The following is an 18573-nucleotide window of genomic DNA, read 5'->3' on the forward strand; positions in this document are numbered from 1 at the left end:
CCTGGGCTTAGCTGGTGCCATGGTGGAGATCCAACCTGGAAAACCCTTGACTTTCAGCCTCTTGTGGAGGGTGACAGGAAAGCATAAGCACTCACCTGCTTTCACAGACATTTCTTGTCCCCAGAAAAAGGCTGTGACTACACCTTCAGATGAGGTTTACCCCCACAGCCCTGGTATATGCAGCTGAACTGTGGAGGGAATGGCATATCAGAAGAAGGCCATTCAGAACTAGAATGGAGTGAAAAAATCAATGCTGACCACTGAGTCTCTGCCTTCTGAGCATGATCCTCAGGGCCAAAAGAGCCCACTAAGACCTGCATTATATCTCTTGCAGCCCTGCTCCCTGGGGACTCAATCACATACACCCCTCATTAGCCTGGCTTTACCCTCTTGCCATCTAGAATCCTAGCCATAAATACCTGGCGGTCTTGCCCGTGCTGCTCTCATCTTGCTATGACATTGTCTGCGCTTCCGTACCTCCAGCGACAGGAGCTTCCTCTCATACAATGCAGCATGAAGTTCAGCATTAGAATCCATGGCTTCCAGCCCCAGATCCACTCCCCTGTTAAGAGCAGCTCTGGGAAGCACAATAAAGACAGCAGCCTCAATCACCTTGTCTCCCCCATCATGGCCTACATCTTAGTGTCTGCCTGTTACATTAGAAAAACAATGAAGCCCAACCTAATCTTGCTCTCAGTTAAGCCCATATCATGTTAGAGGGAAAGGCTCTGTCAGAGTCTTGCACAGACTGTGGGATAGCATTTCCCCAAACCACCATGGTGAGGATGCAGACTCAAGGCATGACCCAATAAAGCTCATGTCTCCGTCACCATGCCCCTATTGACTCTGCGGCCCATATGTGAGCTAGTCACACTTTAGGAAACTCCTTCTCAGATGGCAGCTGCTCCAAGCAGAATGGTAGGGAGCCTTGAGAGAGGCGCTAGAAATATAAAGTCATGCAAGACACTGAGGTGGAAGATCCTTAACCCAAATTCCACCTGACATAATCTCTTATTCAGATAACTTGTTCATAAGTGTGGTTAAGTCAGAACCCAGAATTTTAACATAATTCTGGTGGACAAAGTGCCAGCTCTTGTGCAATCCTGTCCCAATCTAAGCAAAAACCCTGAGGCATTGCACTGCTCTGTGGGGAGACAGGAACATGACAACTGAGCCAGAGCAAAGAGCTCCAGCAGAAAGCACCTGAGTGTAACTAGAGCAACCAGAGAGCTTCCTGCTGCCTTCCCCTCTGCTTCCCACACCCTTGGGATCTACCAAAAAAAGAGACATGGACACCTGAGGTCTGTGAATCTCATCCCTTACAGAAGAAACAGTCTGTACCATTCTGTATCACCTGGGAGGGTCCGATCATGAACGAGAGAGACCCTCCAACATTCTTTGAGTCTCACCACAGCAAGTATGAGATGAAAAGCCCCAAAAACCTGTCCCCTAAAAACTTAGCTCTCTAAGAACAGGGCAATGGGTTGTTCACAGGGTTCACTTTACAGAGCTGGTTATTAGGAGGGGGGCAACTTCAGTCTGTCAGGTTTTCCCACAGAGATCCACCTACTGATGGCAGGATGAGTGCTGGGGTTCCTAGCTACTGACCTGGTTTCTGTGAGCTGATGCCAGAACAGTATGAACTAATAGTAAAGCCCTACAAATGCAGGCACTCTTTTTTTAAATAGACACTTACTGGGCTCTTCCAGAAACTGGGCCTCTTCTCATCCTGGCCCTGCGGAGGAAGATAGGGAAGCAGGTTACAGGGTAGCACCACAAACTCATTCTATATCACTGGAAGATTTGCCAAGCTCTCCAAGTCCTTGGCATACAAAGGGAGGCCACCCAAGTTTGCAGAGTTCCTTGAAAACCCCACCTCAAAGAAGGGCAATAAGGCCCTGACACAGGAAGTCCAAGCAGCTCTCTTTCAATAGGAATTTGTTTTCCTTTAGCTCATATTGAAGGATCTGCCAGCTGGAGCCAAAGGGCTAACAAACATCCCCCAAAGCACGAAGGCAAGTGAGACCTGGGCGTATGGCTAAAATTATATTCCTGATGCTGGGATTCCAGCTATAAGGGCCTCCAATCATGACACCCCATCTTCATCAGCAACATTACTTCTCACTCCCAAATGGGCTTCCTGTGGAGCCCAGACTAGGGAGAGAAAACTATTGCAGGCCCAGACACAGGACCACTGATGCTGGGTGCAGCTTTCAGTGGAGGTCCACACAGCAGCATGCGTTGCTGTGTCCTTCAGAGTGCTGAGTGGAGAGGTAGGGCTTCCAACAGTGCTTGCACAGCTGGTGGTACATATGGCAGCACTGGAGCTTTGGCAAAGGCTTCAGTGCCTATCCTACAAGAGGGAGCATTCTGTAGTGTGAAGCTGAATTCAAAGCAAGGGGTATAAGGAACTGTTGCAACCTCTGTATAACCCTCAGTGGCTTCTAAGCCTGTAAATGTGTGTATTCCTCATTATACAATGCCACTGAGTATTACTCATTCAATGCACCCTCCTTCTCTTTCCTCCCCTGCCCCGTGGTTGCTTTCCCATGCCCTTTGCACACTATGCTGTGCATCTCCTTCTCCTCCTGCAAATGTCCAAAGATGGGCCTTTCCAAGCTTTAGGGACCCTCTGAAGACTTTGTTTGGAGGGACAGGTAGCTTTGTATTCACTTGTGTACCGAGGAAATAACGTATGGCTATTCCCACCCTTATAGGTCACAACACAGTGGCCAACAATATTGTAGCTATTTAGAGCTATTCCTCTTTGCTCTATTTCAGTCCCCTCTGTTCCTTCTCCCAGGTGTTCCCTATACAGTGCAGGCTGCCAGAGCCGGCTCTCCTGTTTCCTACCTGTCCTGGAAGAGACGTATGGCCAGCATATAATTCATTGTTGTCTTGTGCTCTAAGTAGGATCTGGAAAGGCAGGTGGAGGGGACTGATTAAAGCTCAGGCCAACACAATGAAAAGGTGAAGGAGGCCTTACACAGAATGAAGACGTTCATAAAATACACCCTAACAGAAAGGCATTGAAACAATATGGTGCAATTCAACAGGCAAGGGGAGAGAAGAAAGTCAGTCACTGCCTGGCACCTAAACATTGTGGGAGGCAGGCACAGTGTGTGGTGAAAAAAGCAAACCAGGACATAAGGGAAAAGGAAAAGCAGAATCTAGTGTCATCCAGGGGTGAAGCCCATTCTGTACCTGTGGCTCTGAGGGTGGGATACACAGCATGCATCAGGGTAACCGGAGGAGAGAGGGGGAGCTGATAGTTCTGTCCCCCATCCCCAACCACAAACCTGGTTTCAATTCACATACACATCCTATTACCAAAAACAGAGAGACAGGGAGACACTGAGCCAACACACTGGGGATTTCTCCTCACCCATAAAGATCCCATGTTAGTGGCGTTGGGAATATCCGGATGAAACCTCCCCTCCGCTCATTCTCTTCCTTCACTCGACGCAGAACTTTTATCTGGGATCAGAGAAAGAAACAAGATCCAAGTAAAACAGATAGTAGGAGTGAAAATTATCCTCTGGGCAGGGCCTCGATTCCAGAGGATGAGGCTGCCATTAACCCTGCAATTGTGGGAGTGACTAGTGTAAATTTGACATCATTATACAATAATGTCATCCTACATGTAAGCACTGAAGGATCCTAAAGCTTTTTAGAGCAGGAATGGGCAAATTACAGCCCGGGGACTGCATCTGGCCATTCAGATGTTTGAATCAGCCCTCGAGCTCCTGCTGGGGAGTGGGGTCCAGAGCTTGCCCTGCTCTGGCAATCCAGCTGAGGAGTGGGGTCAGGGGCTTGCCCCGCTTCATGCGTGCAGTGGCTCGGCGGGGCTCCTGGAAGCAGCAGCATGTCCCCTCTCCAACTCCTAAGTGGAGGGGCAGCCAGGGGACTCCGCATGCTGCCCCCACCCCAAGCGCCGCCTCCACAGCTCCCATTGGCTGGCAATGGGAGCTGCAGGGGTGGTGCCTGCGGACAGGACAGCGTGCAGAGTTGCCTGGTTGCGCCTCCGCATAGAAGCTGGAGGAGGGGACATGCTGCTGCTTCCAGGAGCTGTTTGAGGTAAGTGTCACCCAGAGCCTGCACTCCTGACCCTCTCCTATGCCCCAACCCCCTGCTCCAGCCCCGATCCCCGGCCCGCCCTCCAAATCCCTCCAGGTCCCAGCCTGGAGCACCCTACTGCATCCCAGAGCCTGCACCCGCAGCTGGAGCCCTCACCCCCCTCCCGCACTCCCACCCCCATTTTGTGAGCAATCATGGCCCACCATACAATTTCCATACCCAGATGGGCCATTGGCCCAAAAAGTTTGCCCACGACTGTTTTACAGCATATATGCCACTCTTGTCATAGCAGGGGGAGGGGTCCCTCTGGGATGGAGCCACTATTAACAGTAAAATTCAGCAGTTTCACTCAGAATAACCATTTTCTAAAGGTCTCCCTTATCACTTTGTTTGTCCCACTCTGGGGCCAGACAGCCCTCTCATGAGGCAGTGGATATTTGGCAGCAACAACTGTTTAATCCAAAATTACATTGGATTATTAAATTACTTGTGTTCCCTCATCCCCACATGTTTGTCCCAAAGCCAAGGTACATACAGTATCAGATATTTAACAGCCCTTACCTCCTCCATGGACAGACCCAGCATGGAGCCACTCTGCTTTCCGAACTACCTTTTCCCTGCCTGAGGACACCACGTTTTTCACCTCAGCATCACTGGCAGACAGAGGGCGGACACGCTGTAGAAAACATAGTCTGATACAGATGTTTGTCACTCTTATTCCCTCTCTAAACTTATTTTAAAAATTAATAGCTAAATTCAAATTCCAAGCACCCATGCTCAGGAGAATCCATGTTCCAGGGCACCAGAGCCAGGATTCACACTCCCAGTCTCCAACTGCGCAGGATGCCACACTCCATTGGGCACTAATGTCAGGATTCACACTCCCAGTTTTTGAGAACAGTAGGATACCAGGCATTAGTGCCAACATTCACATACCTAACCCCCTTTCAGAAAACCATGACACATACCCCAGAGGCACTGCAGCGAGGATTTTCACTCCCAGCCCCCAGCACCAAAAGATTAACAGCCCATGGGCATCAGAACCAGGATTAACAGTCTCAGGCCCCAGGCAAGTGAGATCCACATCCCAGGGGGCACCAAGTCAGGATTCACCCTCCCAGCCAGGCTGCAAGGACTCTAGTAATTAATTAGAGAGATGAAGTTGCAGGAGGAAAAAGATGGGACATTCATTTCAATATCCATCATGCTCTCTTCTCAGCTCACAAATCTGAAAGACCACAATCTGATGCTCCTGGGATTCAACAGAGACTTTTCCTCTTCATACAGCCATACTCCACAGCCAAGTGGCTATCACAGATTAAAAACAGAAGGCAAAGGAAGACTAGAAAAGCAAGAACCTAAAAAAGGAAGGATTTGCAGAAGTTCTAGCACACAAAGTCTTAACCTGAAGTCAGGGCCTGATAGTCACAATAGATCAATTGATGAGCCTGGAATCAGAAGTATTTGAAAAGCAGCAGAACTGTCAGGTCCTAAGAAATTGACAAAAACTTAGATCAGTGGTGACCAAACACAATTCTGACGGATAGTGGAACAGTTTAACTGAGGCCCTTGGTACAGCTCAGGAAGGTTTCCTCTGTAGAAAGACACAAAAAAGACGAGCCTAGCTCATTCCGCCAGATGGCATTCAACCCCCCTTCTTAGCACAGAAGTGAAGAACGAGGAAGAACCTCAAATTGATTAAACCATGGGAGTATCCCACAGACACATACTGAAATGAAGATGAATGCAAGATCCAGTTGTATTCTTATTTGTAAGGATCATCGGAACTAGTAAGTAAAACGATATAATTTCGTTGTGGCAACCTCCACAAAACCACAAGCACAATGACAGAAGCTGAGGATGAAGTTGCAACAGGAATGGATGTTGCACTGGAGCAGGTTGGGTCAAGCTGCGAGGCAATTCATGTGGTGAGAACCAGAGGGAAAGCTGACATAGCAGGTGCCAACTGAAAATGTTTCATTACAGCCTATTGAAAAGTGATTAGATAGAAAGGACCCCAAAGAGGTCTGGCTGGGGAAAAAAATGAATGAGTAAACAGGAGGCACTAGAGTCACTGCATTTAAAGCCAGAATGGACCACTCAATCAACTAGTCTGATCTCCTGTATATCACAGGCCACCAACACCACCCATTGAACCCAACAACCACAATTAGACCAAAGTATTACAACCCACAGGAAACTAGACTATTATGTGCCACAGGCATAGAATAGGAGAGACCAAGGTGCATCAGTGCCCCAGGCCCCTGCAATGACAGATAAAATGATTAAATGAAATATACCCAGATGATCCTGGCAAGTGACGCACACACATAGGCTACAAAGGAAGGCAAAAAACCCCAAGATCACTGCCAATCTGACCTGGTGGAAAATTCCTTCCTGAGCCCAAAAATGGTGATCAGTCAGACTCTGAGCATGTTGGTTATTCCATATCCTTTCTCCCTGCATTCGCTCCCCTACGTCACCACTATCAACTCCTTTGCCTCACTATCTTAACTCTCCAAAATCTTCCACCATCCATCCACTTCCTAAAAACCTTTCCTTGACTCCAACACTATACCCACCACATCATAAATGATTCTTAAAGAAAACATTAGAAGAGAATTTTTCATCTTACATGCTTTCCATGGCCCTATCCCTGGAGGTAAGGCAGTCTCTTCACTGCAGATGGGGGAAACAAGCAGAGAGGGGAAATCAGTTATTCAGTGTCAAAGCTGAACGTAGAACTCAGCCGTTTCTGGCTCTCAACCACATGCTCAATTCTACAGAGACTGTACTGTTGTCTAAGTGCTGAGGAAAGAAACTCTCTCTAATCTTCTTTACCTCTTGTCCAACAACTTCCTCTAATATTTCAGTGTAAGTTTCACTCTGATCATAGCACAGAAACCTCTCTCCTCTGAGTAGATAATGACTTCAGAAGGTTCTTGCTCCCTCCTTGACCACAGTGCATCTTTTGAAGAACTGTGGACAAGACCACCTGCTGGACCTGCTTCCAAAGATGGGCACATGCCTCTGAGTCCCACACCATGGCCCTACCCTGATCTAACCATCCATGGCAGCTACTACAAGATCATTCCCGTTATGGAACTTACTTTTACCCTTAACCTTAGCTTTGACTTATGCTGAGGACATACAACTCAAAATATTTTCTAACGCCTTTAACAAATCCTTTCTTGTCACCCTCTCAGCTCATCTTGCTCTAGTGCATTTGTGACTTCAACACTTGTTTCAGATGGCTGTCTCAAGGACAATAATTATTTCTTCTCTTGGGCAAGAGAAGCCCTTCTCCAATACAATTCTATCTTCTCTAGCCTCCTTTACCCAGACCTCTTCTGTCTCTGGCCTCCATGACCTAGGCAAAATCCTACACTCCTCTCCACCCACAATTGTGATATTGTTCCTATTTGTTACTGCTATTCCACCCTGACTACTGCAGTTTCCTTCTCTATGGTCTCCCCAAATCCCAGGTCTCCAGGCTCCAGCATGCAAATGCTAGTGCCACCGTCTTGCACCTTTGTGGACAGGTGATCACACCAGTTTGACTTTTAAAAACAATCTTGCCGCTGCTGAGAACCTTCTCCCTGCAGCTCCTGCCATCTGGAATAATCTTCTTGTATCTCTCCATCTCCATTCAAATCTCAGATGAAACATCCTTTCTCCTTTACCTCTGAATCTCTTTACCTGGGCTATTTAGTTCTGCAACACATTCTGGGATAATTTGTATCAAAGGTATTATAAAAGATAAAATTTAAAATTTTTTCTTTCAAATCAATAAATTAAATTGAATAAAGCCTTACTAACTTTGTGTTTGTTAGTCGAGACTGTGCAGAGATCGGGCACTACAAGAGACAGACAATTGGAATAAAAATCTCATGTTCTGCCAAGACACCTTCAGCTCTGACAAGGTGGGACATGCCCTGTAGCATGAGGGCCATAGCTAAAAAGTCCAGGTGAACGGCTATGGGGTCCCACCACCTCCTTTTCCGATTTTGCCTATGCCCTGCACAAACGCATTCTGCATCACCTCCATCCCCAGCAATCATCATAATAACCTTCAGGCAAATGCTCAAATGTTTAGACCTTCTGAGTACATGCACAATCTGGAACAACAGAAAAGACAACTCCACGTGACAGAAGCAACCAACCAACTTATCTCAACCGTCAAGACCAAAGTTATCTTGTTTGTACTAGATAAATATTTTTCATTTGCATTAACACCTACTAGCCATTAAAGGAAAGTGATGCTGTTCAGTTGAACTGTGCAGAGCAGAGAGGAAAAATCCCAAGAGGGAAAACCCTGGGAGTCCCAGGAGCCATTTCATTGAATAGCCAAGATATTCCAGTTCCGAGGGAGAAACGGGATGCTGTCCAACATTCCATTACAAGGGCAGAAATGAGAAAATAGCAGCACTTTGCACAGCAGTCTGAGAACAAATAAGCCTCCAATTGGCACTGGGATAATACCCTAGTCCAGCTTACTAAGAAAGTGATGGAGAATAAGCATTCACATAGGAGGAGAAATTCTTCTTGCCTGTGGTGGTGTCCAGATTGCCTCCCTCCTTGCTGACACACAAGAACAGCAAAGGGCTTAAGATATTATCTTGAAAGGATCTGTCATTTCAAGCAGTGCTGCGGCCAAGTACCTCCTTTAGATTGGTCTATGCACAAGAAGCTACAGCTCCCCCTTTACTGCTTAGGATTCACTGAAAGAACTCTAGCCCAAACCAATGGTCAATTACAAAGAAAGCAAGTAATTGCTCCATTTCTCTGGAGGGTACCAGTGCTCAGGAAGTGAACTAAAGAAATCACACAAGAAAATCTTAACAGAGAAAGATTTCCATGCACCTGGGCTCCAGTCACTATGCCAACTGCAGGCAGCTCACAAACTCTCATTGAAATTAAAACTCTTTGATTTAAAATTCAGTGCACAGTGCCTGTGAGGTGAGAAATGCCTCTGAGAAAACAAATGGGCTGGAAACTCCCGACCCCACCAACATTTGTGGGATCCATCTGGCTGACAGAGAGAGATGAGGGAAGAGCAGTCTTTCAGAGATCCAGCATTTTAACAGCAGAAGGGACACTGGACATTCACCATGAGCCATATGCGGCCTCAGTCCAAAGGGAAAGGAGATGAAAGAAACCAGGGGCAAAGAGGAAATAAGTCTCTAATTTCAAATATGAAAGCTCTTACTGCCTCGGATATGGTCTTACAAACACTCAAAAAGCTGTGGGATTCCTGAAGCTAGTCACCCACAATGAAACTGACTGGGACTCACATAGTACAGTCGCATCCCATAAGCCTCCTCTTCTACAGTTGTGCTAGGATTCCAGGGGCCTCACTACAGTCACTTGCAGGCTCTTTCACCTTTGGGCAAAACTGATTAAAGCTGCTGTCCTGGAATTCTCCTCAGAGCTGCAACACGAAGTCCTGGGTTGCTGAACTTGCTTACCTGAGGCTTCTGAAAGGGATTTCTTCTGGCAGACTCAGATGAGTGATGGGCTACCCGGCTTGATCGCTGGCCCGGATCCTGGCACACAAAACCTTTGGGAGTAAGGAGACATGTAAGAAGAAGAGGTTACTCACCTGGTGCAACAACGGTGGTTCTTTAAGATGCATCCCCCCACCATGGGCATTCCACTTCACATGCAAGTGCACCCCATGCACCTTTGACTGGAGACCCAAGCAATGATCTTACATGCCCTTATGCTCACAATACCATGGCTATATTGAGCTGTGAAGATGAACTGTGCTCAGTTCCCTTTCTATTGCAAAGTCTCACAAAGGAAACTCTGAAACAGAGAGGAAGGAGGGCAGGGAATGGAGCAAATGTAAGGGGATACACCTTGAAGAACCAGATACTGCAGTCCTTCTTGGAGAAGTGTCCCGATGGGTGCTCCACTTCAGGTGACTCCAGAGCAGTATCCCCACAGGGAGGAGGGCTCCAGAGTCAGGTGCAGCACTGAAAACAAAACCACATTGCCAACTGCTGCATCAGATCTAAAGGCATGGACCAAGGCCTAATGTTTGGAGAAGATATGTATTGAAGACCACATAGCGGTTGTGCAAATCTCAGGGACTAGAACATCTGTAAGTAATGCCACAGACGCTGATTGCAACTTTGTAGAGTGAACTAACACCCTTGAATTGCTAACCGCATCATAACATGCAAAAATAAGCCCAGAGATCCACCTCATTAGCTTATTGGGTGAAGACTGTAGATCTGTTAGATCTGGCTTCAATGGAAGTAAGTAGTCTAGGAGACATCTGACATTTTTTGGCCCTATCCAGATAGAAGGCCAATGTCTTCTAACACGTAAAGTCTGAAAGAAAGCCTTCTGTTGAGAATTGTGTGGTTTTGGGGGAAAACTCAGAAAAATGAATGCATTGACTAAGATGCAACTCAGATGACACCTTAGGTAGGAATTTAGGGTGTGAACGTAAGGAAACCTGGTCTTTGAAGAATACCATGAAAGGATGGCCTATCATGAAGACCCCAGTTTCTCCAACTCTTCAGGCTGACATTATGGCTACCAAAAAACACCATTTTCATAGGCAGGTGAAGAAAGGAACCGGTCGCCATTGGTTCAAATGTAGGTCTTGTTGAGACATCTAAGAACTAGATTGTGATCCCAAGTCAGAGTGGGGTTTTTCATTTGAGGGAAAAGGTTTCCAAAACTTTTGATGAAACTCAGAGTTATTGGGTGAGTGAACACTGAGAACACTTTCATTGGGGAATGAAAGGCTGTTATGGTAGCCAAGTGAACCTGGACCAATCTGGTTGATAATCCTGTTTTCTTCGGTTCCAGCAGGTGATCTAGGATAATCAAGAATGAGGAAGATGCAAGTGTAAGTCACTGGAGTTTACTTCAATGGCTAAATCTTTTCCATATTTGAAGGTGAGTATTTTGGATAGATTCTTCACTATTTTTTAATAACACCTGTTGTACCTCCACAGAACAGGCATACTCTAGTCCTATAAACCATTGAGGTGCCATGCCCCGAGGCGGAAAACTCCTGGGATGGGATGAAGCAATTAACCGATGTCTTGGGAGAGGTAATGAGGGATGATCAGAAGCTTGATCACTGGACAGAGGAACAGGCAAAACAAGTAAGGATGCCAAGCTTGCCTCAACTACATTGGGAATCTTAGAATAGCCTGGCTTTGTCCTGTCTGATTCTGTTCATCATACTCATTATTAGAGGTGTTGGGGAAAATATTGTCCATGATTGGAGGAGGGTATGCCCCAGAGAATGACCACCTAGACCGCCTCTTGAACATAAAAGATGATGCTTCCTGTTTATAGAGGTGGCAAAGGGGTCCACTTCTGGAAAACTCCAAGTCTGAAATATGCCTTGGAGGGCCTGAGAGTCCAACTTCCATTTGTAGGCCTGGGAGAAGCACCTGCTGAGAGCATCAACCACAGTGTTTTGAATACTAGGGAGGTAGATTGTTGAAATGCGTATGCAATGGCTCATGCACTAGTTCCGCAACATTACTGCTTCAGCGCCCATGGGAGGGAAGGGGGAGTTAGATCTCCCTCCTCCTTCCTGGACTACATAAAACATGTAGCCCACATTGTCCATCACGATCCTGATGAGAGGCAGAAAATAAGGACAGGCATTTCTGACTGCCCTGAGTTCCAACAGGTGATGTGGAAACTGGTTTCTTGAGGCAACCGTCTGCCCTGGATTGTATGAGCATCGAGATGAGCTCCCCATCCCAAAAGGATACATCCATCGTTATGGTGACTGTCAGAAAAAAGGAATTCCTGCATCAATATTTTGATGATCTTTCTACCAGTCTAGGGAATCTTTCACCTACCAGGGAACTGAAACCTGTTTGTCTAAGCTGCATTTCTTTGGTAACTAGACTGCTCTGAGCTACCCCTTGAAGAATGAAGGCACAACCTTGAATAATCTTTTACAAAAGTACAACCTGCCATGTGACCTAGGAGTTGGAGGCAGTTTCCCACTGAGATTTGAAGGCGCTCAAACAGTCTTGGCTAGATCTAATAACATTGTGAATCTGTCCATATGAAGGTAGGCCCTGGTCTTCAATGAATCGAAGGATGCCCCTATGAACTGTATTTTTTTGTACTGAGGTCAACGTGCATTTTTTTACATTGAGTTGAGGACCTAATTCCAGGAACATCAAAAGGGCACTCTGCATGGCTGACTGCACTGCTTTGTAAGACCAATCCTTGAACGACCAATCATTGAGGTACAGAAATACTAAGATTGCCTCTCAACAAAGCTAAGTGCCTCTGAAAATACTTTTGAAAAAATACTCTTGGAGCTGAAGAGAGTCTGAGGGGGAGCATCTAGTACTGAAAATTATCCTGGCCTAAATCAAAAACAGGTATCTTCTGTGAGATAGATGTATCAGTTTATGGAAATAAGTGTCCTGTAGATCGATGGCTGAAAACCAACCCCCTGAATTTAGTGAAGGAATTATAGCGGTCAGAGTTACCATCCTGAACTTCTGAGACTTCACACATTTGTTTAGTAGTCTTAAATCTCAAATCAGTCTTCACTCTCCAATTTTCTTTAGTATAGGAAAAGTACCTTGAGGAAAAACCCTTTCCCTTATGTTGAGCATGAACAGGCTCTATCACTCCTAAATGAAGAAGTGAGCTTATCTCCTGGTCTCAATAATAACTTGTGAGAGGGGTCCCTGAAAAGGGAAAGGGGGGTGGAAGGAGGGGAAGGAGGGAGGAACAGTGAATGGTGTAGCCAATGTTACCATCTTCAAGATCCAATTTTCTATGATAATCTGTTCCCATGCATGTTGAAAATGGGTAAATCACGGTCCAAATGGGGGAGGTGGGGAACTTGTTGCAGATGTGAACTAAAGTTCGGGATGATTCAACCCTTGACCAATCCCTCAAATTAGTGTTTGATTCTGGCTGAGCACTTGGGCCACACAGATGAACAATTCTTTTCCTCTGTAATCTACATTTCTTTCTCGTGGATCCAATGGGTCTCTGGAACCACAACATTGGATTGGCCAGTATCTCTGGGTGCTTTGTGGCCTACTAAATTTTCTTTTGTTCACAGAGGTATAAACTCACAGAGATCGTAATTTGGCTTTGGAGTCTTTCAAAGTGTTCAGGGACTTCTCTGTGCTTTCTGAAAACAACTTCAGAGGCGAGGTCCTCTACAATGCTCTGGACTTCTCAGGAAAAGCTGGACAGTTGGAGCTAGGATGCCCTGCACATAACTACCACCACAGAGATGGAATGTTGTCTACCACATCTCAGGACACTTGAAGGGATGTCCTGATCACTAATTGTCCCTTAGTGGTGATGGTCTGAAATCGCTCTCTTTGGTGGAAGTGCTCGATAAAAGCAGTAAATTTCCTGTAGTTTGTGTAATATTTTGCCATGAACGCCCAGTAATTCTCAATCTGAAATTGCAGGGTCACATATGAGTAGGACTTCCAGGTGGTTCTAGTCTATTACATAGGATCGATTTGGTATGGTGGTGTTTCACATGCTCATTCACCACATCCACCACAAGAGAATTAGGTGGGGGTGGGAGAGTAAAAATTTGGGGTCCTTGGTGTGGGGATACAGTATTCTTTTATCTGCTCATTTGCAAGATGGTATGCTGCTGGAGTCTGCGAAACCATCTTCATCGGATCCAAAAGTGTCTCATTGATAGGTAGTGCAAATCTGGTGGTGTTGCTGACTGCAGAATGTCCATCAATTTGTGTTGTGATTCTTGACCTCTTCACGTGGTTTAGGAGAGCATCCGCCACCTATTTTATGAGATCTTGAAACTCCTGGCTCATCAGCCACCGACGGTGATGGAGGCATAACCGTCTCATCTGGAGACAAGGAGATGGTGATTTGAGGGTACCCTTCTCGTCTGCACTAGCTTCCTGTTCTTTGAATGTCTCCTCCTGTTGAGGAATGGGCTGGGATGAGGTAACTGTATCTCTCTCTTATCTCAATGAGCAAAACTCAATACCTTGGAAAACTGTCACCAGTATGCCACTCTGGGGTCCCATTATTGTCATTGTGAAGGTATATGATAGAAGAAGGGTGGCATCCAAGGCTGTTTCCATCCATGATGACTTTCCCAAAATTCCTCTCTCTCTCTCTCTCTCTCTCTCTGTATGTCGAAGAGTGGGTTCCTATGCAGACAGATAGGAGAGCCTTCATGCAGAGAAAAGAGACTGAAAAGGAGGTCTGCATCATCATCCTCAACATCATCCAATGAAGGATCCCAATAGTAAAGGGTGGTGAAAGGCAGTGTTGGAGATAGATAGGAGTCCGCTGACTGAATGGGTCTTGGTTAAGAGGCACTCAGTATCCATGAGCTGGAGACTCCTGTTCATCTGATACTGATAAATCACCCTTCAAGTACCAAAATGTTTGTGGTACCAAATGGGGAGTTTCAGAGGAGTTCTGTTGGAGGAGCAGTTTTTGTAGTTTGTGGATTGTATGTATAGTGTGTGTGTGTGTGTGTGTGTAGGCTGCTAGGGGCAGTGTGCTGGGAGAGCAGCGCGAGCCCTGATTATTAGGGGGCGGGCTTACCTGATTAGGGGCCTTATAAAAGTAGCCAGCCAGTCAGGCAGCGGCACAGACAGCTGCAGCGGCACAGGAGCCAGCAAACAGAGCTGCCAACAGGGGAGTTTCAGAGGGAGTTCTGTTGGAGGTTGCAGGGGAGACCAAGACAGAGGAACCGACAGGCTTGTTAAGGGTGTGGGTGGTGGTCTGATGCCTGCTGGGGGTTTGTGTTGTGTTCTGTTCCATGCACTACCAGGCTTTAGGTGGGAAGGCTATGACTGATACAGAGGTAGCAGTGAAAGACACAATGAGGATGACTGGATGTGGAAGCTGCAGCATGTACATTATCCTGGAAGGGGTACCTGAAAAGAGTTTTGTCAGCATGAAGTGCCGCCCTGATAGAGCTGATGGAAGAAAAGATCAGAGGACTGGAGATGCACGCGGAAACTCTGGTTGAATTTAGAAGGGGGTTTGGGCAGATGATGGAGCACAGACACAAGGGGCTGAGGGATAAGCTCAGACGTGCAGATGGAAACAGGACCAAAGAATTCAGAGGAGAGACTGCTGGGGGAGGAAAGTGGACGGTGGAAGCATGTGACTAAAGAACCAGGCAGAGGAAAAGACAGGCCAGTGAAGGAGAAACAGAACTCAGGAACAGGTTTGCAGAGTTGGAAAATGAAGAGAGAACTAGCAGGTGGTCACTGAAGGAAGAGGGGCAAGGAAAAAGAGAAGAGCTGAAGTCCTACAGGAGGAGGGGAGGAGTCATGGAGGCAACACCAAATATAAGCCCCAGAAGATTGCAGGGTAATAGGAATCGAGAGGACTTGCAGCCAGTGGGTGCGGGGGATAGACCAGAGAATCACACTGTCACCAGGAAAAGGCAGATCTACGTGATTGGAGACTCCTTACTGAGAAGAATAAACAGGCCTGTAACTAGAGCTGATCGGGAGAACAGAAGGGTGTGCTGTCTGCCGGGTGCTAAGATACAGGATGTGGACCTGAGGCTGAAAAGGATCCTAGCGGGAGCGGGAAAGAATCTGTTGATTGTCCTTCATGTGGGAACAAATGATGTGGCTAGATACTCTCTGGAATGTATCAAGGGAGACTGTGCAAGACTGGGGAAGACATTTAAGGAAATCGAGTCTCAGGTGATCTTCAGTGGAATTCTTCCAGTTGCTAGAGAAGGGCAACAAAGGTGTTACAAGATTATGGCGGTTAACAGATGGCTCAGGCAATGGTGCTATAAGGAGGGCTTTGGGTTGTACGGCCATTGGGAAGCATTTACGGATAGAAGACTGTTCTCTTGGGCTGGACTTCACCTGAGTAAGGAGGGAAATAGACTTCTAGGATGGAGGCTCGCCAAATTGATTAAGAGAGCTTTAAACTAGGAATTTGGGGGAGATGTTTGGGAGATGTCCAGGAGATCTCCACGCCAGAATTTAACCTTGAGAGGGAAGTAAACAAAGTAAGAGGTGATACAGCTGTGGACAGAAGAATTGAGACAAGGAGGAAGGGTAGTGTAGATAGCAGACTAACAGGGGATGCTGGTGGTAGAATGTCTTTGCCTAACAGGATAAAGAATGTCAGTGAAGCCAAACGGCAAAAATTAAAATGTCTGTACACTAATGCAAGGAGCCTATGGAACAAAATGGAGGAACTAGAGCTACTGGTGCAGGAAGTGAAACCGGATATTATTGGGATAACAGAAACATGGTGGAATAGTAGTCATGACTGGAGTACAGGTATTGAAGGCTATGTGCTGTTTAGGAAAGACAGAAATAAAGGCAAAGGTGGTGGAGTAGCATTGTACATCAATGAGGAGGTTAACTGTAAAGAAATAAGAAGTGATGGAATGGACAAGACAGAGTCTGTCTGGGCAAAAATCACACTTGGAAAGAAAGCTACCAGAGCGTCCCCTGAGATAGTGCTTGGGGTATGCTACAGACCACCGGGATCTGATTTGGATATGGATAGAGACCTCTTTAATGTTTTTAAGGAAGTAAACACTAATGGGAAATGTGTGATCATGGGAGACTTTAACTTCCCAGATATAGACTGGAGGACAAGTTCTAGCAAGAATAATAGGGCTCAGATTTTTCTGGATGTGATAGCAGATGGATTTCTTTACCAAGTAGTTGAAGAACCAACAAGAAGGGATGCCATTTTAGATTTGGTTTTGGTGAGTAGTGAGGACCTCATAGAAGAAATGGTGTAGGGACAACCTTGGTTCGAGTGATCATGAGCTGATTCAGTTCAACTAGATGGAAGGATAAACAAAAATAGATCTGGGACTAGAGTTTTTGACTTCAAAAGGGCTAACTTTAAAGAATTAAGGAAATTAGTTAGGGAAGTGGACTGGACTGAAGAACTTGTGGATCTAAATGCAGAGGAGGCCTGGAATTACTTTGTCGCAGCTGCAGAAGCTATCAGAAGCCTGCATTCCAAGAAAGGGGAAAAAAAACATAGGCAGGAGTTGTAGACCAAGTTGGATGAGCAAGTATCTCAGAGAGGTGATTAAGAAAAAGCAGAAAGCCTACAAGGAGTGGAAGAAGGGTGGGATTAGTGAGGAAAGCTACCTTAGTGAGGTCAGAACATGTAGGGATAAAGTGAGAAAGGCTAAAAGCTAAGTAGAGTTGGACCTTGCAAAAGGAATTAAAACAATAGTAAAAGGTTCTATAGCCATATAAATAAGAAGAAAACAAAGAAAGAAGAAGTGGGACCGCTAAATACTGAGGATGGAAAGGATGTTAAGGATAACCTAGGCATGGCCCAATATCTAAATAAGTACTTTGCCTCAGTCTTTAATAAGGCTAATGAGGAGCTTAGGAATAATGGAAGGATGACAAATGGGAATGAGGATATGGAGGTGGATATTACCACATCTGAGGTAGAAGCCAAACTTGAACAGCTCAATGGGACAAAATCGGAGGCCCCAGACAATCTTCATCCGAGAATATTAAAGGAACTGGTGCATGAAATTGCAAGCCCATTAGCAAGAATTTTTAATGAATCGGTAAACTCAGGGGTTGTACCGTACGACTGGAGAATTGCTAACGTAGTTCCTTTCTTTAAGAAAGGAAAAAAAGAGATCCGAGTAACTATAGGCCTGTTAGTTTGACATCTGTTGTATGCAAGGGTTTGGAAAAAATTTTGAAGGAGAAAGTAGTTAAGGACATTGAGGTCAATGGTAATTGGGACAAATTACAACATGGTTTTACTAAGGGTAGATCGTGCCAAAACAACTTGATCTCCTCCTTTGAGAAGGTGACAGATTATTTAGACAAAGGAAATGCAGTAGACCTAATTTACCTCGATTTCAGTAAGGCATTTGACACGGTTCCACATGGGGAATTATTAATTAAATTGGAAAAGATGGGGATCAATATGAAAATTGAAGGGTGGATAAGGAACTGGTTAAAGGGGAGACTCCAGCGGGTCGTACTGAAGGGTGAACTGTCAGGCTGGAAGGAGGTTACTAGTGGAGTTCCTCAAGGATCAGTTTTGGGACCAATCTTATTTAACCTTTTTATTACTGACCTTGGCACAAAAAGCGGGAATGTGCTAATAAAGTTTGCGGATGACACAGAGCTGGGGGGTATTGCTAACACAGAGAAGGACCGGGATATCATACAGGAAGATCTGGATGACCTTGTAAACTGGAGTAATAGTAATAGGATGAAATGTAATAATGAAAAGTGCAAGGTCATGCACTTAGGGATTAATAATAAGAATTTTAGATATACATTAGGGACGCATCAGTTGGAAGCAACAGAGGAGGAGAAGGACCTTGGAGTATTTGTTGATTGCAGGATTACTATGAGCCGCCAATGTGATATGACCGTTAAAAAAGTTAATGCGGTTTTAGGATGCATCAGGCGAAGGATTTCCAGCAAAGATAAGGAGGTGTTAGTACCGTTATATAAGGCACTGGTGAGACCTCACCTGGAATACTGTGTGCAGTTC

General features: G+C 45.8%; 1 protein-coding gene across 1 annotated transcript in view; it reads right to left on the reverse strand.

The window, feature by feature from the left end:
• TTLL5 (tubulin tyrosine ligase like 5) overlaps positions 1–18573 on the reverse strand; it is a 254241-nt gene that overhangs the window by 161929 nt on the left and 73739 nt on the right. The window contains 7 exon segments of the mRNA XM_030559099.1: positions 420–577; positions 1697–1735; positions 2854–2916; positions 3386–3477; positions 4639–4680; positions 4682–4753; positions 9546–9637. Of these exon segments, the coding sequence (XP_030414959.1) occupies positions 420–577; positions 1697–1735; positions 2854–2916; positions 3386–3477; positions 4639–4680; positions 4682–4753; positions 9546–9637 (558 nt within the window).

The sequence above is a fragment of the Gopherus evgoodei genome, chromosome 4 (assembly GCF_007399415.2).
Source record: "Gopherus evgoodei ecotype Sinaloan lineage chromosome 4, rGopEvg1_v1.p, whole genome shotgun sequence".
NCBI lineage: Eukaryota > Metazoa > Chordata > Testudines > Testudinidae > Gopherus > Gopherus evgoodei.